General features: G+C 41.5%; 1 protein-coding gene across 1 annotated transcript in view; it reads right to left on the reverse strand.

The window, feature by feature from the left end:
- Positions 1-9,918: 9,918 nt before the first annotated feature.
- The window catches only part of LOC134909486 (probable cation-transporting ATPase 13A4), a 115,066-nt gene continuing 100,568 nt past the window's right edge, over positions 9,919-24,416 (reverse strand). The window contains exons 27-30 of the mRNA XM_063916410.1: positions 15,882-16,069; positions 12,834-12,922; positions 12,622-12,702; positions 9,919-10,574 (exon numbers count right to left, since the gene is read on the reverse strand). Of these exons, the coding sequence (XP_063772480.1) occupies positions 10,323-10,574; positions 12,622-12,702; positions 12,834-12,922; positions 15,882-16,069 (610 nt within the window). The 3' untranslated portion in view covers positions 9,919-10,322. The remainder of the gene's footprint in view (positions 10,575-12,621; positions 12,703-12,833; positions 12,923-15,881; positions 16,070-24,416) is intronic.

Below are 24,416 nucleotides of genomic sequence, written 5' to 3' on the forward strand. Positions count from 1 at the left end.
GAAATCATTACATTCCTTTTCTTTAAAGGATTGACCTTTGGAGCACTATTATATTTTGATTCTTTAAAATGTGAGCTATAGAGTATAATGTGAACCGTAAAAAAATAAAAAAAAAGGCTTTGCATTTGTGGTAAACCGTTATTGTGCACTTAATGCAAGTGAAGGGTCTTAAAGTTTTTTTTATTTTATTTTTACAGCACTTGATCTTTTTTATTTTCTATTGTAAGCTGCTATATATTACAAAACATTACCATGATGTAAATAAAGATAAACCTTGATATACTTTTATCATTTTGTGCAATCTGTGACAGTGAAGGCTATTTACTTTTTTTTTTTAATCATAAGTTTTATTTTAATCAATTTACTCTATTGGACTTTTAAATTGTTTATCTTGATTCTCTGTATAAAGTTATTCTTGTGCACTTATTGCAAGTGAAGCCTCTTCACTCTTTTCTTGTAACTAAACTAATTTATATTAATGTACACTCTATATTGTATAAAGTGAACTTTATAAAAGCTGAACAATGTTTATCCTGCTTCTTTACATAAAGTTATTTTTGTGCACTTATCACAAGTGATGCCTCTTGACTTTTTTTTCTGATTTAAAGTTTTATATTACATTACAAAATTTTTAAACCTATTTACACCATTTATCAAAACAGTATATATGAAATTTACTGGGGGGGGGGGGGCTCTTTTTGGAATTTTTTGGGGGGGCGCATTTGGGATTTGTGGGGGGGGGCGCATTTTCAAAGTTCGCACTGGGAACCAGATTGTCTAGAAACTGCACTGATACCCTAGGAGAACAAGGATCATTTATATGAGATATTGTTGGTAATACCAAGGGTAATATTTGATCAAAGCTCTACTTTCTAATTATTATAATCCAGTGCGGTACCAAAACAAACCTTTCTCTGTGTATTACATTATGGACCTAACAGAAAATTATATTTTAACATATGGAAAAATTGATTTTAGGAAGCTAGTGGATTTTCAGGTAATACTCGATGTCTTCCCCTGGTATTAGAATTGTCTCAGACTGACAGTTTGGGATGTAGTTAATTTACTGGCTGTCGGGATCCTGGCGGTTAGGAGGCCGACACTAGAATTCCCACTCGGGTGGTGGGAATATAATATGGCCCCGAAGTGTGGCGAGCGCAACGAGGCTGCGAGGGGACTCTATGCACTCTCCGTTGGGATTCTGGCTGTCGGGATTTCGGCATCAGCCTTTTGACCGCCGGGATCCCGACTGCTGGTATTACATACTGGACCCTTCAGTTTAGTTTACACCATCCTATATACATAGAGTGCCTTAATATCAATGCTCCCAGCCATGTATTTATACCATCCTATATACATAGAGTGCCTTAATATCAATGCTCCCAGCCATGTATTTATACCATCCTATATACATAGAGTGCCTTAATATCAATGCTCCCAGCCATGTATTTATATTGTCCTATATACATAGAGTGCCTTTTTATCTATCAATAAATGTGCAAGTGATCACCTAAAGTTATAAATTAATAACATAATTCTTTTATTAATTTCTGAAATTATCTAACTGACTTCTTCATGTTTCCTGAACTAAATGTAAGAATTAAATACCACAAACAGGTGCCATCACTACATACAGTATCATTGAGTGCCATCAGGGGAAAAAAACAATGTATTAATATATATATATATATATATATATATATAGGAAGGTGGATAAGGTGTTTTTAAGCGACCAATGGTGTCACATAAAATTGGGGGGAGACCAAAATTGCATTTAAAATATGTTTACAATTTATTATGAAATTCACACATCACCCCTTGATGAAGTCCAGATAGGACTAAACGCGTTGGATGCTACCAGACTTAACCCATCCTCTCAAGTTAAGCTATTTTATGGTTCTTTTTTTATCTTGTTTTACTGTCATTTTATGCTATTTATGGTCCCCATATTTTGCATTTTACGGATAAACAGTCTGTATTTTTTAGCCAGCTCCAAGGATTTTAAATAGTTTTTTATCTGTGGTTCTGGTACTAGACATATTTCTTACTGGTGTATTTTTATAATAAATTGTAAACATATTTTAAATGCAATTTTGGTCTCCCCCAATTTTATGTGACACCATTGGTCGCTTAAAAACACCTTATCCACCTTCCTATCTACATTACCTATAAAGCATCTTACCAATGCTTATTTTTTAAGGTGTAGCAGACGCCCTATTATAGAAAAGGGAGTGTCCTCCAAGGGAGACTGTATAGGTATATAATTATTTATTCATTTATTTTACCTATTAGTGTATTGGTCTAACTACTAGCGCTGACTGGCAATCGCATATTGGCGCAGTTTGTTTTCTCTTCACTCGAAATATATATATATATATATATATATATATATATATATATATATATATTTCCTCAGGTGAACAAACACATGGTGAATTCATGGTTGTTGGTGTGGAAATTGCCCTGAGCCATGAGGGATTAGACAGTAAACACAATAATTAACACAAAGATATAGTATAGCATTCAGCAGCGGTTTTACAATCATTTATTTGTCTTGGCACCACAAACAAGTGCTCATGGGCTGCCATATGACACTGTGAACCAGGTAAAATTTCCCTTTTAACACTGATAATCTTCTACAGTATGTGTGTTGTTATCATGAGACTGAGCTCAAGAAGTGCCCAATATCACCCACAATTGTGCAATTCTACCAAATAATAATAATGATAATAATAATAATAATAATAATAATAATAATAATAGGATCATACCAAGCTAAAATAGAGACAAAATAATTGTCCTCTAAATCCAAGCATACTGCACTAGAATATACATAGTTACAAAATAAATATGACTCTAGTTTGCCTTAGGCAAGTTCTGATGTAATTGTAGTAGGTGTTACTGCTATGGGGTAAAATGATGCAGGCTGCCCAGGATTTCTGTTTAACGTGTTCCAAAATTCTGTTACTGGTGAGAAAATAAATGTAGTTTAGACAACTGTATATAACATTACCAAAGATTCGATCAGGTCATCACAGTAGACAATGTTAATGAAGCACACCATTAAACATCTTGATTTGTGCAGAGACAGAAAAACTATATTTACATATTGTTGGCATCAAGTGCCCCCATATACTTACAAATATAAGTTTTTATCATGTACCAGATACCATACTAAGAAGCTTGTTGGGTGATTGGAACTGCTACTTCATGAGAGGAAGGACATCAATGCTTTTAATGGAGAATATGAAGGAATTGTACACAACATTCTGTATGCTCCTACAGACTATAAATCAGGTGTGTAGCTGTTATCCAAGTAGTGATGCTTTCAAATCATGGGGCAGATGTATTAACCTGTAGAAGGCATAAGGAAGTGATAAACCAGTGATATGTGCAAGGTGATAAAGGTACCAGCCAATCAGATCCTAACTGTTAATTTATATATTGGAGCTGATTGGCTGGTGTCTTTATCACCTTGCACATATCACTGGTTTATCACTTCCTTATGCCTTCTCCAGGTTAATACATCTGCCCCAATGTATCTTCCTAATCCACAGGAGAATAGTGATAAATATAGGATGACCGCTGGTAACATGACTACATCCCGGATGAACAACAGTAGTTTGTCTCAATGATTACCAAAGGATGAGATCCTGGTGGTGATACACAGTGTTCACAATCGGATATCCTGACTTAGAGCTAGATATTCTACATACAAGTACTAAGATTCAGGCATCTTTCACACCTAACCCTATAAATACATCAGTACAGTTGTAGGAGGTTCCAATCACTATTCTGTTCTCAGGATAAGTCTAGGATTCCTATGCATTGCTTTTAGTAGACACTATTTAGTGAAGCACTGTTGAGCCCCACTGTGGGGTGAATTACAAGTTGGGACTAAAATAATTTATATCTTTACTCAACCACTTACAACTTTAACCATTTGAAAGCCATGCCTGTATTTCTCTATCCATGTAATATATAAGGCTCCTACAGTATATTAATGATCCCTGTGACTTGACAATTGTTTAGCCCATGAAAGATATGCCATGTCACCTTTTTGTTACACATACTACCAACAATCGCTCCCATCTGAATCCTGGATGCCAGAATCTAAACTTTAGCATAGTAAGTAATAAAAGATTTCCCATGGCAAATTTTAGAATACTGAAATGGGATACCAAATTATGATGTGATGTGGAAGGAAAAAAGTTCTAGTTGATAATTGATATATAGGGGAAATTATAGTATATGTATCATTAGAAAAGCTTGTCAAAATGGTTTCATTATATTATACAGAAATTGTGCTTATAGAGAAATGTTACCTGGCATAAATCCATGATGAATAGTAGATTTGTGCTGTAATATATGGATAATCAATAAGGGACTAGGATGAACCTAATTACATTTATTGATTCTTGTTGATCAATAGTTTAAGTCTGAAACCCACGTGTCTTGCTTCTTATCTTACATACAAAATGTTCCAGATGCAGATACAGCGCAAAGGACAACCTGATTTCACTGTCCCTATTTCCATCAATATCAGTTATTAAGAATATAATTTTGTGATATGTACAGATTCCTGGTATAAATGTCTGAGAGATTAATGTGAGGGGGTCAGCATTCTAGATTAGTATTGCTCCCATATGCATACACTTTAACTGAAAAGCCTTAAATAAAATATATTTTTTCACTTGAAATATTTGGGTGGACTTTTTTAATTGGATCAAAATATATTTCCATATCATTTACTTACAACACAACCCCAAAACAATCCAACAATCAGAAGACAGAGGTAATTATGTTTTGAGAAACAATGTAGAATTTCACATATAATAATCAAACATGAAGTGTACTGTTGATAGATTTGGTGCTGTTCTAGCCACATATTCTGAGTATATGAATTTCAGTGCATGCTCAGAATAGATCACCACTCACTCTTTTGACAGCAGAGAGGGGAACCTTGAAGGAAGGGCTACTTGTTATTGTTCGGTCTCACTCAGTGGCGTAACTAGAAATTTTTCTCCCCCAAGCCAAAAAATCCTTCGGCGCCCCCCCCCCCCCCCCCCAATACCCCCCATAATTGGCACTAGTAAAGGGCCAAATATGCGCGCGCCGCCAAAAAGGGTGTGTGGCTTCATTGAAATGGGCGTGGCTTCGCGTAAAGGGGCGTGGTATTGCAGGAAAAGACTACCTTATACCCCAGTTTTGCAACCTGCACGCCCAGACGTTAGCCACCACAGGAAAGAAAAATAATCCTGATTCATGCCCCTTACATTATTTGTCATTTTTCCTCCTTATAGTAATGCCCAGTATACATTATGCCACATACTGCAATGGCCCTTAGACATTATTCCACACACAATAATGCACATGACACAATATGCACACACTGTAATGCCCCCGACACATTATGCCACACACCGTAATGCCTGTGACACATTATGACAGGAATCGCAATGCCCGTTATACATTATGCTACACACTGCAATGCCCCTGATACATTATAGCACATACAATGTCTGTGACACAGTATGACACACACCACAATGATCCTGAGACATTATACCACATACCACAATGCCCGTGATATAGTATACAACACACCGTAATGCCTGACACATTATGACACACACCGCAATGTCCGTGATACATTATGCCAAACACTGCAGTGACCCTGAGACATTATACCACATACCACACCCGTATATATATATACATACCCGTGATATAGTATACCACACACCGTAATGCCCATTACACATTAAGTTCTACAGTAAGGCTTCCAATTACTTTTAAATTACCTGCTCGTTGCCAGGGGTTTCATGCTCTTGGTTCCATGCACGGTGCCAGGGGTTTTCATGCTCAGGGTGTCATGCTCGTTGCCAGGGGTTTCATGCACTGGGTGTCATGCTCGTTGCTAGGGGGTAGTGCTTGTTGCTAGGGCCGTGCTCCCAGTGCCACATATGCCCCCAGTGCCAGATATTCCCCCACAGTGCCAGGTATATGCACCCAGTGCCAGATATTCCCCCACAGTGTCAGGTATATGCCCCCAGTGCCAGATATTCCCCCACAGTGCCAGGTATATGCCCCCAGTGCCAGATCTTCCTCCACAGTGCCAGGTATATGCCCCCAGTGCCAGATCTTCCCCCACAGTGCCAGGTATATGCCCCCAGTGCCAGATCTTCCCCCACAGTGCCAGGTATATGCCCCCAGTGCCAGATCTTCCCCCACAGTGCCAGGTATATGCCCCAAGTGCCAGATATTCCCCCCGTGCCAGGTATATGCCCCCAGTGCCAGATATTCCCCCACAGTGCCAGGTATATGCCCCCAGTGCCAGATCTTCCCCCACAGTGCCAGGTATATGCCCCCAGTGCCAGATATATGCCCCCCCCCGTGCCAGATATTCCCCCACAGTGCCTGCTTCCCCCCCCAGTGCCAGATATTCCCCCCCAGTGCCAGGTATATGCCCCCAGTGCCAGATATTCCCCCGCAGTGCCTGCTTCCCCCCCAGTGCCAGATATTCCCCCCAGTGCCAGGTATATGCCCCCAGTGCCAGATATTCCCCCCCAGTGCCAGGTATATGCCCCCAGTGCCAGATAATCCCCCCCCCAGTGCCAGGTATATGCCCCCCCAGTGCCAGGTATATGCCCCCCCCAGTGCCAGGTATATGCCCCCAGTGCCAGGTATATGCCCCCCAGTGCCAGGTATATGCCCCCAGACCCCAGTGCCAGGTATATGCCCCCCCAGTGCCAGGTATATGCCCCCAGTGCCAGGTATATGCCCCCCCAGTGCCTGCTTCCCCCCCCTCCTTTCCTCCCTTGTGTTGGAGGGACACGGAGCGCATAGCGCGCCTCTCCAGTGTCCCTCCTGGCTCTCCCCCGGCCGGTCTAATAAAGGAAGTGCCAGTTCGTGAGCCAATCAGAGCTCACGAACGGCACTTCCTTTATTAGACCGGCCGGGGGAGAGCCAGGAGGGACACAGGGGGGCGCGTGATGTGCGCTCCGTGTCCCTCCAACACAGGAGGCAGCAGCGGAGGGAAGGAGGGAGAGGAGACCGCAGATCGACATGCGGACGCTCGTCCGCATGTCAATCTGTGCAAAGTCAGTGGCGCCCCCGCAGCCCCTTGCCCCCAAGCCACCGCGAGGGCTGCGGGGGCAGTAGTTACGCCAGTGGCGTGCGGTGAGGTCAGTGGCTAGTGAGGCACTGCAGCCATAATGTCCGCCGAATCCTGCCGATGACCCCTACCACTGCCGAGCCAATGCCCGCTACTGCCTCTGAGCCGGTACCCGCTGCCACCGCCAATGGCTTACAAACTCGCCCACAATCAACTGACCCAGCCCTCCGCCACTAATTTCTATCTCAGTCCGATGCCGCCAATGCCCGCTGCCTGCCTGCTCATCATACTTGTGATATATTGTACATTTTTATAGAAAAATAAATAAAATGAGTGTTTGGGACTGGGAAGGGAGTGGGAGGAGGACATGAATGCAATTTTGTTGTCCAGGGCTTCCATTAACTTAATGGAGAAGGGTCTGAATGGGTTAAAAAAAAATGCGTGGGGTCCCCCCTCCTAATTATAACCAGCCTCGGGCTCTTTGAGACAGTCCTGGTTGTTTAAATACTGGGAAAAAATTGGATAGGGGTTCCCCGTATTTAAACAACCAGCATCGGGCTCTTAGTCCGGTCCTGGTTCCAAAAATACGGGGGACAAAAGATGTAGGGGTCCCCCGTATTTTTAAAACCAGCACCGGGCTCCACTAGCCAGAGAGATAATGCCACAGCCGGGGGACACTTTTATATTGGTCCCTGCGGCCGTGGCATTACCCCCCTAACTAGTCACCTCTAGCCGGGGTACCCTGGAGGAGTGGGGACCCCTTAAATCAAGGGGTCCCCCCCTCCAGGCACCCAAGGGCCAGGGGTGAAGCCCGAGGCTGTCCCCAGCACCCCTGGGCGGTGGGTGCCGGGCTGATAGCCATTTGTGTAAAAAAAGAATATTGGTTTTTTGTTGTGGAACTACAAGGCCCAGCAAGCCTCCCCCGCTTGCTGGTACTTGGAGAACCTCAAGTACCAGCAGGCGGGGAAATAACGGGCTCGCTGGTACCTGTAGTTCTACAACAACAAAAATACCCAAATAAAAACACAAACACACACACCGTGACAGTAAAATCTTATTAAAACACACTGACACACTCACACATACTTACCTACATCCCACGCCGGTCACGTCCACTTGTCCAGTAGAATCCAATAGGGGTACCTGTAAATATGAACATTATACTTACATATGATCCACAGGAGGGGGACGGAGAGAGAGAGAGAGAGAGAGGAGCAAAAGAGAAGAGAGACACGGAACTAACCTGCTGCTGCTGCTGCTGCTGCTGCTGGAGCCGGCGGAGGAGGACAGCCGCACAAGCCACCGCTGCTGCCTGTCAGGTGATCGGGAGCTGGGAGGACGGAGCCAGGGGGGGAGAGCTGCACACTCCGCAGGACCGCCGCCGCCACCGCTGGTAAGGTGAGCGGGAGCCGGCGTACGGGAAGGGGGGGGGGAGCCGCAGACACACTGCCCACCGCTACTCCTGGCTATCATTAACGCCGGGACCCGCCGCCTCCAGCGCCGCATGTGGGTGATTGGACAAGCGGATCCAGCCCTGGATCCGCTGTCCAATCACAGGTGCCTCGCTGACATGGGGGTGGTGTCCCTGTCAGCGAGGCACTTGGAACAGTGCCGCTTTCCCGAAGTTTTTTCATGGGCTTTTACAGCCCAGTTCTAGGCTCCGCCCCCCGCACTGTCCCGTTCCCATTATCCACGGGAGGCACTGCTATCAGTGCCTCCCAAACTGCTTTAAAGCCGTAAAATGATTAGAATTCAATAATGAAGATACTTATGACACAGAATATGTGTCATAAGTATCTTCTTTTTATTATTTTAATAATTAATCACAGGGGAGGCACTGCCTCCCCTGCCTCCCCTGACTGCACGTCCCTGAGTTACGCCACTGGTCTCACTCACATCTGGCCCTGGAGCAGATGCACCTGCTGTGGTTCTACTATTGGGTTCCATTGTACCACAAGTTTATTTGGCAAAATTAATTTTTGTAGATGTATCAAACATATTTTGTCCTGTCAGGCAACAAGGAGCCATTGTTATAGATTAATGAAGCAATTAGCTTTACTGAGGTATTATACTGTATTTGCACATTGGGTTGCTGTTCAGTACTTTGCACTAGTGGAGGAATATATGATATACCCTAGCAGGGGCGGATTGGGAACAAAAAGCGGCCCTGGAAAAAATTGTACTAGTGGCCCCACATGGGCAGCACCAGCGGTGTAAGGTCTAGCCATGGGCCATGGCAGCAGCACCCTCCCCCCAAGACTTTCCAGATAGTGGGCATGTCCAGCATCAAGGGTAAGTTAAAAATAAATAAAATTAAATATTATGAGCACATTATATGATACACCTTCAGAATTTAGGAAACTATATAATTCTTTAGAAAGATATATTTTCTTGCTTATTACACCAACTGTATCCCAATCACTATTAACTCAATCTTATATGTCAGCCAAGCAGGCAGACAGAGCATACACTAGATCATCTGCAATCACAGGTTAAGTGGCAAAGTCATTTTCATATATGTAAATTATTTTGCATCTTCTCCATTATGTCTATAAACAGGACCACATGCCCTCAAACAAAAAAAGGCCCCACAGGTGCGCCGGCCCACCGGGAATCTTCCCTGTAAGCCCTATGGCCAATCCGCCTCCATACCCTAGAGTCCTACAGTACTTGTGAATTTTTGCTCAGACAATTTACAGTATTTTATTTTAAGTTTGAAGAAAAAAATCTTTAACACACAAGTTGAGAAACTAATATCACTGCAAACAATTGATAATTGTATTTACATGTTAATGCACATATTTTATAAAATGTATGTACTATAAATAATATGCAAATTAATGGGAAACTACCATTCTTAAGTATGACTAGCTTTTAGTTTTATTTATGTGTTCAGCTCTGCAAAGGTCTATTGTCAGGATTGGTGAATATGTCCCTCCTTTTGCACAGACCGCAGGATTAGAATAAATCATTGTGAATAGACCACTGTGAATAGACCATTGTGAGTAAACATATAGAAGGAAGCTATGAAAAATGCAGGGACACTAATCACACTTCCATACAGGTACAGGTATGACTGATAACATTTAGCTTTTCCCTTGTGCATATGGTGGAGGTTACACATGCTAGGGTAAAGCACATGTGCATTAGGCAAAATGTTCATTAGCTTGTGAATTGTAGCGGTAGAAGTCCTTCTCTTCTTTTTCTAGTCCCCATGATGCACATAGGTTACATTTTTTCCATTTGGTACAACATCTTCATGTTCAAACGCAGGATTAGTGTAAACTTTAGAGTCACCATTGGCCACCTTGCTTTCTTCATAGGTTGTAGTTCCAATGGGCGGCCACTGGGTGTCCTCTTCCAAAACTGCCCTTAATTTTTTGTAATTACTTCCAGGTTTTAACTTTAGACATCTTTTCAAAGCCAGCCATAGAGTTCTGTTATCCAGGATAAATTCCTAAAAAATTAAAATGTGATATGAGACGTTAGACCATTTATGTAAATTAGGTAGTGGAGTTAATGTATGTACAACGGAAGTCTCTGATTTGTACATTGAATGCACATTTGAGGTTTATAAGGTTGTAACATTTTGTTTTTGCTCCTATATTTCTAATCCTGACAAACTGAATGGTACAGTTTATTCTTATTATGCAATTTAGGTTTGTTCTGTAAGTACATCATGAAACAGTAACTTTTAAATTGTGCATAACAGGACTGAATAATAATGTGGGTTATATATGTAGCATTTAACTGGGTGTGATCGACTAGTATTTATCATGATTAGGAGTCCACTTTTTAAGATAGAAATATAAAACTATAGTAAGTATGAGAATAGCGGTATACCATGAAACATTAATAATAGCCAGGAAAAAAAGAAGACCACTGGCACTTCCTCATATTTCTTACATATTGCCATGTATTCCATGTATTGTCAATGTTCCAGCAGTATGTAAGTAGACTGCCCCAAAGGGAACTTGCAATTCAGTATCTGGGTTTCCATTTTAACCAAAAGTGATCTGAGCTTACTCTGTTCTAATTGGATGCTATGTACCTGGATTAAGAGTGTGAGATGTACTTAACCAGATGCTATAGTCACCTGCAGCAGAGTGAGGGCCAGAGACCTAAGAGAGCCTTAAATGACAGGACTAAATGCAGATTACTGTTGCAGCTGCACCGTTGGGTACTGGCATCCCAGACATATACGGTGGATTGGGACATGCCATTTAAATGCTGAGGAACATTGTGAGTCTGTTTGGTTGTGCCCAAGGAAAACAGGGTGTAACTAGATAAGATTCCTGCCTTTGAAGAACAAAGATAAGTGGATCCTACAATTCTGTCCCAGGGATTGGCTATATTGTTTATGTACAGTATCAATTTGATTCTGTTCCCCTGTATTGCTGTTGTTGCCTGTTGTTGTATGAATGTTAACTATAATTGAGCTGGTGCTTTACAAATGATCTACTTTGAGTAGATATTTGTCTAAGTGGGAAAATACAACCCATGTTCACTATACTGGGGCAGGTATAGGCTTGGTGCTAGACAGATAAATGATAACTTATTGCATGAATAGTTTCTAATTAGCTCCAGGCAGACTCTCCAGCAGTCAGTGCAGGCAAACAGCCAGTATGTGCCGCAGTACCATGACACTACGTTCAAGTAACTTAATTAATGAAGAGGAGACAGAGAACAGCCAAATCCAAGGCAAAATGGACTAAACAGTCTATACTGTTTAGACACATTTCCTTTTTGCATAAACAACAATTATATTGATTAAAATTAAATAATTATAATAATAGAAATGATACACAAATATAATCATATTATTCATTCTTATCCATTTACAAATCTGGGTTTTTTGTACTCTGAGATATACTGTATGTACTAATATGTTCTGTCGCAATGTCTCCTGGACTGACTCTCCTCATTGAGGGAGTTTGCCAACATGGAAACATATTTGAGCTAATTTTGTTATGCACTTACACAATGTATTGTTTGTCATTATTGCATCATGATTATTATCTCACTTGTGTCTCAGATGTGAATGTTTTTAGTTTCTTTATGTTTTTGTTACATTTTGTAAATTCAATAAACAATCCGGTATTAAACAAAATATCTAAAAAAAAATATTTTAAATAATGTAATTAATAAACAAATATTTTATTATTGTATAATCTAATTTTCAAATATTGGAAATTATATAATTGACATTTTGAGCATGATCACAAATATTTTAATTATAATTGTTTAATATACCCAGACAGATAACAATACAATTGTTTTCCAGAAACTGGCAATCAAAGCTTTCAAACTTGAATAATATCATTTTGTGAATATTTGTTTTGTATTAGGTTACATAGTTTTCTATTGTTTGTGTTGCACACATGAATGCCACAAGAATTAATGTGGGTAGAGCCTCTTGCGGGCATCATTGTGTAGTAATGTCATATCTTCCCCACCCTTCTTACACTTTATTAAACAGCTAATTGGTTTACAATGATACTGACCTCCACCACGAATGATACAACAAGACATATAATCAACATCACTAACATGTGAATCCTCCAGCTGGTTGGCGTGCAGAGAAGCTATAAAGAAAAAAACAGATCTTATTAACATGATGTAAACAGGTTTTTACATAAACACATATACACACAAGCAAACATAAACACAGTTTTTATATGTTACAAAGCAAATATTTTGTCTTAAATATGCTTACCTCTAAAACAACATACATGTTCTTGAAATTTGCAAATATGAAGAACAAGGTAAGGGTAAATTCTACTATTAGCGTAGCCACAAATATGTCTATATAAAGAAAGAAAAAAATTGTTAGGTCATTTAGCACATCCTGGCTTGTAAAAAACTAAAAAAAGTGTACAGTAGGTAGAGGGAGTAATAGCTCCTGTCCCAAAAAGAGTAATAAGTAAAATAGCATTAAACAATACTAAAAAATCACTAAGGTAAAAAAAAAAAAAAAAAAAAAAATCTTGCTTCTCATCGAAGCTCAATAAAGTACCATAAGACCAAATTTACTTGACTCCTACAAAAAACTTAGTTTACATAACTTTGCATGTTGAACTACTAATAAGGCAAAGAGTTGGTTATAATTCCAATCACTAAAAGGACATTACAATCAATCTTTGCCTATAACAACTTAAATAAAAGACCCATAGCTGTCATTAAGAATGTGTCCTACTCATGTTATATATGGGAACATGTACAAATATTTTTCTGAATGTCAAAATATACCTTTTATTAATCACTATTTATTTATATAGCACCACCATATTATAGAATTATGTGCAGAACAAATTTAATCCAGCACCTTTCCATTGGAGCTTTTAAAATAAATTGTTTACTGCACACATACAAACTTCGACTTGTGTCCATTATTGCCAACAGCCAAGAAACCCACAGATATGCTTCTGGATTGTGGGAGGTATCAACACATTTCAGAAGCAAATAACTAATGCTATGCAACTCTGCTTGGCATTTTGTATTGTCCAAGGTTATTATTTCACTTACTTATTTTTTTTTTTTCAGTAGAAGTCATCATTATTTTCACTAATGGTCAGTTATTTTATCTTGACTTGCTTTTGTGTGTAGCTCATAAAATGTCCCATTATATTAAGAAACAGTATATAGCATGCATGTTACTGTCACATAACAATTGTCTGTCATTCACAAACCTATGTAAGTACCCAGTATATAGACAGAAACACCGTGCTAGTAAATATAAAAATGATTTAAATACAACACTGTTGGTGTTGGTTTATAATAGAGATGAGCGGGTTCGGTTCACAGAGAACCGCCCCCCCCCTAAAAAAAATAATAATAATAATAATAATAATCATGATCCGAGCTGGGAACCGAGTCCGGCTTGGGACTTCCCGCCTAACTCGGATCCCAGAATGAGGCGAAATGTCATCATCCCACTGCTACATTCTCACAGGTTTTGGATCACATATATAGAGCCACGTGTCGCCACCATTTTAACTCTGGACTTGGAGAGTGAGGGAGACAGACCTCTGTCTCTCTCTGTGGGTGGTGGCACAGGGTGGGGTCAGTGTGGGCTCTCTAGGGGTGCTGTACTGTCACTGTGCTGTCCTGTTAGGGGTGCTGTCCTGACACTGTGGTGTCATGTGCTGTTAGGGGTGCTGCAGCTGTACATGGGTGTTGCCATCCTGGCTGTCACTGTGCTGTACAGGGGCACTGTCCTGTATGCTGTGAAAATATAGGGGTGCTGTGAAAATACAGGGGTGCTGGTTCTGTCCTGTTTGCTGTGAAAATACAGGCGTGCTGGTTCTGTCCTGTATGCTGTAAAAAATACAGGGGTGTTGCAAATGTACACTGTCCCTGTCTTGTATGCTGTAGAAATTCAGGTGTGCTGTGAAAAAAAATGTACACTGGCCCTGTCTTGTATACTGTAAAATTACAGGGGTGTTGTTAAAATACAGGGGTGCTGGCCCTGTCCCATATGCTGTAAACACACAGGGGTGCTGGTTCTGTCCTCTATGCCATAAAAAAACACAGGGGTGCTGTGAAAATAAATGTACACTGGCCCTGTCCTGTATGCTGTAAAAATACAGGGGTGCTGTAAAAATAAATGTACACTGTCCCCATCTTGTATGCTGTAAAAATACAGGGGTGCTGTAAAAATACAGGGGTGCTGGTTCTGTCCTGTATGCTGTAAAAAAATACAGGGGTGCTGTGAAATGAAATGTACACTGGCCATGTCTTGTATGCTGTAAAAAGTCAGGGGGCAGTGAAAATATAGGGGTGCTGGTTCTGTCCTGTATGCTGTTAAACATACAGGGGTGCTGTGAAAATAAATGTACAGTGGCCCTGTCTTGTATGCTGTAAAAATTCAGAGGTGCTGTGAAAATAAATGTACATTGCCCCTGTCCTGTACGCTGTAAAATACAGGGGTGCTGTAAAAATAAATGTACACTGGCCCTGTCCTGTATGATGTGAAAATACAGGGGTGCTGGTTCTGTCCTGTATGCTGTAAAAAATACAGGGGTGCTCTGAAAATAAATGTACACTGGCACTGTCTTGTATGCTGTAAAAATTCAGGGGTGCTGTGAAAAATAAATGTACACTGGCCCTGTCATTTATGCTGTAAAAATACAGGGGTGCTGTAAAAAGAGTACACTGGCCCTGCCCTATATGCTGTAAAAATAAAGGGGTGCTGTGAAAATTAAGGGGCACTGTTCTCTGTGTGCTGTAATAATGAAGGGTTGCTGTCCTATGAAATGGAGAACAACATTTTGGAGGAAAAAATAGTGATAGATCAGGAACCACTTCCAGTTCCTAGTACTAGTGCCGAAGCTACTGCTGTCACCAGTCATGACATTGACGATGTAATTCCATCAACGTCGTCTGCTAAGGCCGATGCCCAATGTCATAGATAGCATATAAAATCCAAGAAGCAAAAATTAAGAAAAAAAGGGAAATTATATGATAAGAAATGTAAAATTGACAATATGCCATTCACGACACATAGTGGCAAGGGAAGGCTAAGGCCTTGGCCTATGTCCATGACTGGTGGTTCAGCTTTTCATGAAGATGAAAGCCCTCCTCCCTCTTGAAAATTTAAAGAAATAAAGCTTGTTAAAGCACAGGAAAAATCAACTGTGCATTCAGACTTATGGGCCCTACACATATTTATGTAATGTGTTTATAGCTTTTATATCTGTGTAGTCATCATAAAAAAACATTTATAATCAATGTACATGTATATGGAAATCATAATGTAACTCACAGTTTGTATACAAGGGTTTACGGAATGGTTTTCCCTTGGAGAAGACGAAGGCCAAGATCACAAGGTGACAAGCAGTAAGCAGCCAAAGTGATGTGTTCTCAAAACTTTCATAATTCTTCTTAGTTCTTTTTGTGATTAGGTTAGTTGTAAGTTCAGTGTTTAAGGTTGTGTTCCCTGGATAACAGACACTGAAAATTATAGAAATAACAGCCATTATCTTAGCACAGAGATTTTAATTGGGAACTATAGTAGACTTTTTCCATCCAGTCAGAGTCCAGTGAGCCTGGAGGTCAGTGAGAATTAGAAAGCTGACATTCTAAGGGGGAGATTCAAATGTTTGAAAAGTCATTTGGGAGTCTATTTTTTCCTATCTAATAGACAGGAAAAAAAAGACACCCAACTGACTTTTCAAACATTTGAATCTTCCCCTAAGACTGTAGTTGAAAAGTTGTGAAAGCAAGGATGGAGCCTGAGGACATACAGTAAAGTACCATTTCATTATTCTAACCCGGAAAGCTTTTTAAGAACCTAGACACTGCACCAATGGCCAAACTACCAAGCTAATTACCACAGATCACCTATATACTGTATAAATATATATATATATATATATATATATATATATTAGTGATGAGCGGATTCGGTTTTACTCGGTTTTACTCGGTTTTACTCGGTTCTCAAAACGGCATCTTATTGGCTCACGGATGTCACGTGTTTTGGATAGCCAATAAGATGCCGTTTTGAGAACCGAGTAAAACCGAGTAAAACCGAGTAAAACCGAACCTCGCTCATCACTAATATATATATATATGCAAATATCTGGCACTCAGATATAATCCCAATATATACCTGCAGGCAGGGTGCCCTCCAAATTAGACTACAGTGCTATCAGTCATTTATACATCTATGGAATGGCGGCACTCCAGACTTCATCAGCAAAAAAATTCACCAAAACATCCTGGTTACATCAATGTTACAGGGATTGTCAGCACTTTTATCAAGATTTGGCACACAATACAACAAACACACACTTGTACTCACCACCTAAATAGCACCCATGACTAGGCATCCCCGGCGCCACTTACTGCCTCTCCGTCTCACATCCGGGCGCAGGACAGTGACGTCGGGCCACCCGTGAACCGTGTTGCCTAGCAATGCCTACACAATGCATACATTACACAGAACGTGGCTCAGAGAGTGCTACACAGTTAAAGAATACAAAGTAGTAACAAAATATACATAATACATCACATATATATAGCCATGTGTAAAAAATATGTAACAGAAATTAGTTACAACTGAATCTCAGATGTATGGATTGAATCTCATAAAAAGCAATGTAACCTGAGAGTTTCACTTAACCCTCTTGGAGCCAGGGTGCCCAGTCTATCAATCCATTGTACCTCTTGCTGTAATAATAATATCTTTCTGTCCCCACCTCTAGGGAGTACCGGAATATGATCAACAATTCTATATTTGATGGCCATCAAACTATGGCTGGCTGCGGCAAAATGCCACGCCAGAGGCTGATTACTTGTGCCTTTCAGGATGGCTGCTTTTATTGCAGATCGATGCGCCATTCTCTCCTTAAACTGGAGCTCTGTTTTGACCACATATTGTAAAGAACAAGGGCATGTGACCATATAAAAGTAACAAACAACATATATATGTTACAAACAACATACTGTATATATGTTACAAAAGTAACAAACAACATGCACTTACCCAGCTAAATACCCCTTCACCCTCCAGTAGCGGTATCCACTCTTGCTCCGCAGGCTCATACTTGTGGTTATGGTAATTGTGATGCACTTACGGCTCCTGCTGTCTCTGTCTCCATGGTGACCCCATTGTTTGCGATTCACCTGGAGCCAACCACTATTCTTAACTAGAGATCAGCGGGTTTGGTTCTCAGAGAACTGAACCCTACCGGACTTCACATCACGAGCCCAGATCCAAGTCAGGCTCGAGTTTTCCCGCCTGACTCGGAAACCAGAACGAGGCAAAACGTCCCGCTGTTGAATTATCGTGGGGTTTGGATTCCATATAAGGACCCGCGCGTCGCTGCCATTTTCACTCCGGCATTGGAGAGCATAGAGAGAGGACATGTCTCCGTCCTCAGTGTCCGTGTCTTGTGCTGCATCTGTCCAGTCACAGTGGTTGTGTCCTCTGCTGCCATATGTCCAGTGCTGCTGTATAGGGTGCTGTGTTGTGCTGCATCAGTTCAGTGGTGGTGCATTGTGCTGCATCAGTCCAGTCACAGTGGTGATGTCCTCTGCTGCCATATGTCCAGTGCTGCTGTTTAATAAGTACCTTACAGTGTTTCTGTGTTGTCCTGCATCAGACCAGTGGTAGTGTGCTGTGCATCAGTCAGTCCAGTGACCAGTCCCAGTGGTGTCCTCTACTGCTATATGTCCAGTGCTGCTGTATAAGTCCAGTCCATTGCAGTGGTGCTGTGTTGTCCTGCTTGAGTCCAGTGGTGGTGTCCCTGTGCTGCAGTATATGTCCAGTGACACTGCCGTATATGTCCAGTGATCCTTCCGTATATGTCCAGCGGTACTGCCGTATATGTCCAGCGGTACTGCTGTATAAATCCAGTGATCCTGCCGTATAATTACAGTAATCCTGCCGTAAAATTACAGTGATCCAGCCGTATAATTACAGTGATCCTGCCATATAATTCCAGTAATCCTGGCGTATAATTATAGTGGTACTGTCGTATAATTACAGTGATCCTGCCGTATAAATCCAGTAATCCTGCCGTATAATTACAGTGATCCTGCCATATAATTACAGTAATCCTGCCGTATAATTCCAGTGATCCTGCCGTATAATTCCAGTAATCCTGCCATACAATTACAGTGATCCTGCCATATAATTACAGTGATCCTGCCGTATAATTCCAGTAATCCTGACGCATAATTACCGTGATCCTACCATATGATTACAGTAATCCTGCTGTATAATTACAGTGTTACTGGCGTATAAATCCAGTGATCCTACCGTATAAATCCAGTGATCCTGCCGTATAATTACAGTGGTACTGGCATATAAATCCAGTCCAATGATACTGCTGTATATATATATATATATATATATATATATATATACCCTGTTGCAAAGTGGATTACTGAGACAATAACAACTATGCTGGTGTTAGACGTGCGTCCGGTATCCCTAGAGGCCTTAATGAGCAGTTAGGGCTCAATGCATTCTTGTAAGATTATCTTTATGTGTGGCTTATCTAGTGGTAATATGCCTTTAAATGTCTTTTATGCCTTTTAATGATCTAGGTTCGTTGTGCTTTATGTACATACTAGGTTGTTCAGATGCGTTATATGTAGCCAGTATGCTATGTATATTTAGACCGAGTAAGGTTTTATATGTGTGTATTGCCTGCACGATTGTACCATTACGCTATGCATACCACTCTGTTTACTATTGTCACCATAGTTACCAGCCATGGGTGATGACGTCATGTGGGTGCGCCGACGGACCTGGCGGGTGCCTGTGTTCCGGAAGCGCGGTGATGGCGTCTGCATGCACTATATAGGTAAGCACATTTGGTTGTATACTTTGACCTGATGAAAATGCACAAATAAACAGCATTGAAACGTTGTCTACTACAAGGACGTAAGAGTTACTTTATCCCCGCCGCTTGGAGTGCCGCACCTGCCGCTGTTTGTATACTACTATTGTGGAGGCACCCAGCGCTATTGCATGGAGTAATGGGAGAGCCGGACCTGCTTGTTGTTTGTATATGAGTGCTCATAACTCCTATGTGGACACTCTCTGTCAGGGCTCCCTATCTATGAATGATTCTGAAGTATTTATCAGTGTCTGCTGCACGCACTGCTGCACTTTATGATGATATATGGATAGCACTTTCTATGATACTTGGACTGCACTTTAGTGTGATCTATGGACTGATTTTTAAGCCCATTTTACAGGACTTTAGGTTGCACTCAAGGCACTTTTACAGTTGTTTTTGTTTTTTTTGCATTTTGGTAGCACTCCTACCTGTACGCTATCACCCATCGCTGCATGGCGTGGTGACATTGCATATGTGAGCAGACTAGCTAGGTCGCTCTAGTTCCACAGCCTGCGGTGTTTGTCTGTGTGCCCTCTTTTGTGTGCAACATGGCTGAAGAGTCGTTGGATAGCAATATACAGGGTATGTCTCTGTCTCATTATTCGATTGGTGAGCTACATGGCTACACAGAAGCAGAAGCAGATGCTATTCTTTACTCAGCACTATTGAGTGACCAGCAAGAGTCACTTTCATTGGAAGACCTCTATCATGACTTACTAAGAATTAAACGCAAAGAAATTGACTATTTCTACCATTGCCTGTCTAAATCTGATTATTACAGAGCCAAAAAAAATTCCCCGTGGGTTACGTGTACGTAACTCCCCTACCATAGGCCGTAATGATCCCAACTTTTGCCGCAAATGGGTGGGCATACTGAACCGTTGCTCAATGGATCTAATGCTACTCATTATTGAGCAATCTACAAAAGAAATGAATGCATTTAAAACCAAGGCGGCCGAATTTGAGCTGAAGCATAAAGCGAACTTTGAGGCTGACACTACAGTTGATTGGTATTCTAAACTTAATGACCAACTACAGCTCCATAAGCGGGAACTTATTAAATTTAAGGCAGCCAAGCGACAAAAGGTTGATACTGACTACGAGCAGCACAATGTGTATAAGTGGGTGGATGGGACCACCAAACGTGATTTCAAGCGACCTTTCTTTCGACGTAGAATGCACCGTACTCATGATCTTGAGTCTTCTAATGAGCATACTTCCACTACCAGTGACTCCGATTCAACAGCCCAAACAACCCGTAATGACCACCCTTTAGGAGTAGCCACCAGGGCCAAGATCCCTGGTGCAAGAGGCAACGGCGTTACACAAGACGCGGGCACCAGTGGCAAAGGAAGGGGAAGAGTGGGGCGCCCTCCGAAGAATCCACGGTATCGGAAAACCTAGTCATTAATCTTTCAAGTTATGTGCTTAGTGACGTTGAAAAATCAATATTATCTAGAGGTTTGTCATTTATACCATCTTGCCGACAGGACCCTCTACAGTGGAAAGTTGACAAATATCGGTTACATCGCCAGTTAAAGCTAAAGGAACATTTTGCCAAAAGCCCTGTGTCTGTGGAAGATAACTCTGAAGTACCGGCTAAGCTTCAAAAAATATTGCCTAAGTCCACGTTTGAACCGCAGACACATAACGCATCAGTAAGAACTTTTATGTGACTTCTAGATCTTGAGACTGACCAATTTATCTCCTCCGCACCTGATAATAGGAGTAATGTTACCAAAGTTGAGAGATTGGCATTGGGACGTCTGGCAGCATGTTCTGATATTATATTTAGACCTGCCGATAAAGGTGGTGCATTAGTCTTGCAGGATATAGCGGACTATAGAGCTGAAATTGTATCACAATTAAGTGATTCTACCACGTACCGCCTGTTGCCTGTGGACCCGACTTCTGCTTTTTTAATTGAATTGTTCAGCAAGCTTGAGCAGGCGGTTGGAACAGGGATTATTTCACGCTCCCTCAGTAAAGCATTGTTGCCCAAATTCCCTGTTATACCGCTTCTTTACACTACTCCCAAAATACATAAGAGTTTGGTTAAACCCCCTGGGAGGCCCATTATATCGGCCAACAAATCCCTTTTCCAACCGGTAGCTCTATACCTTGATGCTCTGTTTCAGCCGTGTATTCAGTCACACCCTCGATATCTTTTAGACACCAGCACACTGTTACGTAAGTTGCAATTGTTGAGCCGATTTGACCATGATGTTATCCTCTGTAGCATTGATGTGCAGAGTTTGTACACCATAATCCCCCATGATAAGGGTATAGATGCGACACGAGAGTTTTTGGATGGTCACCCTGAATTTAAAGGGCCGGAGTTACAATTTTGCCTGGATCTTTTGCATATGATCCTTACCAAGAACTTCTTTTTGTTCGATGGTAAGATCTATTTGCAACAAACTGGGTGTGCGATGGGGTCCCCTGTGGCCCCATCGTATTCGAACATTTATATGTTCAAGGTTGAACAGGAGATATTCTTTGATAAACCTGAGGTAGCATCAGATATCATCATGTACTGTCGCTACATTGATGATTTACTTATCTTATGGAAGGGTACTCAGGAACGTTTAGTTGAGATCATTGAGACACATAATAGCTGTAACCATCCGGTCAAATTTACATACAATATGAGTACGCAGTCAGTGGACTATTTGGATGTTAAGATCTCCATCATTGATGGATGTATTCATACATCCATTTATAGTAAACCTACGGACAGGAATAACCTTTTATATTACTCAAGTTTTCATCCAACTCCGCTTAAACGTGGTTTGCCTTACTCATAGCTGCTGAGGGTTCGCCGTATTACGTCTGACCCTGTGGCAGCTGAGACCCAAATGAATAGTATGATCAAGAAATTTTTAGCCAGAGGTTACCGAGCAGCCTTACTTCATCAAGCTAAACTTAAAGCTTTATCCATTGACCGTCCACAATTGTTACAGGCTAAAATGAAAGTACCAGATGAGAAAGGGATTTTCCCATGGGTAGGTCAATTTAGTCCTACCAGCAGTGGTATTAATCATATATCCAAGAAATTATGGCATATAGTCTAGTCCGACCAGGAGTTAAATCTTGGCCACACTAAATTAATGTCGTGTTACACTAGACGATGTAACATCAGAGACATGCTGGTTAAAGCAGATATTACTCCTAGCCCACAGCGATTAGTACAGGTCAATGCAAGAGGGTGCATTAGATGTACTTGTACCACATGTCAATTTTTGATTAGTGGAAAAACCTTTCAACATCCCCTGACGGGTCGACCTTTGACGATTAATTATACCTTGACGTGTTCATCTAAGTTTGTTGTTTATCAGTTGCTGTGTCCGTGTGGGTTGTCATACGTAGGCAAAACTGAAAGAATGTTTAAAGAACGTATGGCAGCCCACCGGTCGGCTATTAAAGCGGCCATTGCCAAAGGATCAAGTGACCAGCCGGTTGCACGACATTTTTCTGTGGCACGCCATCCGTTAGTGGAATTACGTTACCGGATGATAGACCATGTCCCCCCTCTCCCCCGGGGGGGGGTGACAGGGGTCTTAAATTACTTCAACTTGAAACCAGGTGGATTCACCGTCTGGGGACCCTTTACCCTAGAGGCCTTAATGAGCAGTTAGGGCTCAATGCATTCTTGTAAGATTATCTTTATGTGTGGCTTATCTAGTGGTAATATGCCTTTAAATGTCTTTTATGCCTTTTAATGATCTAGGTTCGTTGTGCTTTATGTACATACTAGGTTGTTCAGATGCGTTATATGTAGCCAGTATGCTATGTATATTTAGACCGAGTAAGGTTTTATATGTGTGTATTGCCTGCACGATTGTACCATTACGCTATGCATACCACTCTGTTTACTATTGTCACCATAGTTACCAGCCATGGGTGATGACGTCATGTGGGTGTGCCGACGGACCTGGCGGGTGCCTGTGTTCCGGAAGCGCGGTGATGGCGTCTGCATGCACTATATAGGTAAGCACATTTGGTTGTATACTTTGACCTGATGAAAATGCACAAATAAACAGCATTGAAACGTTGTCTACTACAAGGACGTAAGAGTTACTTTATCCCCGCCGCTTGGAGTACCGCACCTGCTGCTGTTTGTATACTACTATTGTGGAGGCACCCAGCGCTATTGCATGGAGTTATGGGAGAGCCGGACCTGCTTGTTGTTTATATATATATATATATATATATATATACCCTGTTGCAAAGTGGATTACTGAGACCATAACAACTATGCTGGTGTTAGACGTGCGTCCGGTATCCGCCATTAGTTCAGTGGGACTGCAGTGCCAACCCCAGATGGGCCAGGTTCTCATTGCCCTTTTTTACTTCTTGGCATGATGTGCTGTTTGGGTTCTATTTTTTTTTAAGTGCCCTCCTTTCTGACGATGCAATGCCACTCCTAGATGGGCCAATTGTTTGTTTCGCTTAGCTTAGTCATACAGCTACCTCATTGCACCTCTTTTACATCTTTGCATGATGTGCTGTTTGGGGCCTTTTTTTATATCTGCCCTCCTGTCTGACACTGCAGTGTCACTCCTAGATGGGCCAGGTGTTTGTGTCGCACACTTGTCACGTAGCTTAGTCATACAGCAACCTTGGTGCACCTCTTTTTCATCTTTGCATCATGTGCTGTTTGAGGCATGGTTTTTTAAAGTGCCATCCTGTCTGACACTGCTGTATAAGTCTAGGGGTACTGCTGTATTAGTCCAGGGGTACTGCCGTATAAGTCCACCAATTGCAGAATTTTTTAAAAATGACAGGAACGTGCTGGAGATGCTGTCAGTGGACTGTAAAATTGCGGGCCACTTTCGACATTCAGCCACTGCATGCCACTACTAGATGGGCCAGGTGGTTGTGTTGCTTAGCTTAGTCATACAGCAACCTCGGTGCACTTCTTTTTATTCTTTGCATCATGT

This window comes from Pseudophryne corroboree, chromosome 4 (assembly GCF_028390025.1).
Source record: "Pseudophryne corroboree isolate aPseCor3 chromosome 4, aPseCor3.hap2, whole genome shotgun sequence".
Classification (NCBI taxonomy): Eukaryota; Metazoa; Chordata; class Amphibia; order Anura; family Myobatrachidae; genus Pseudophryne; species Pseudophryne corroboree.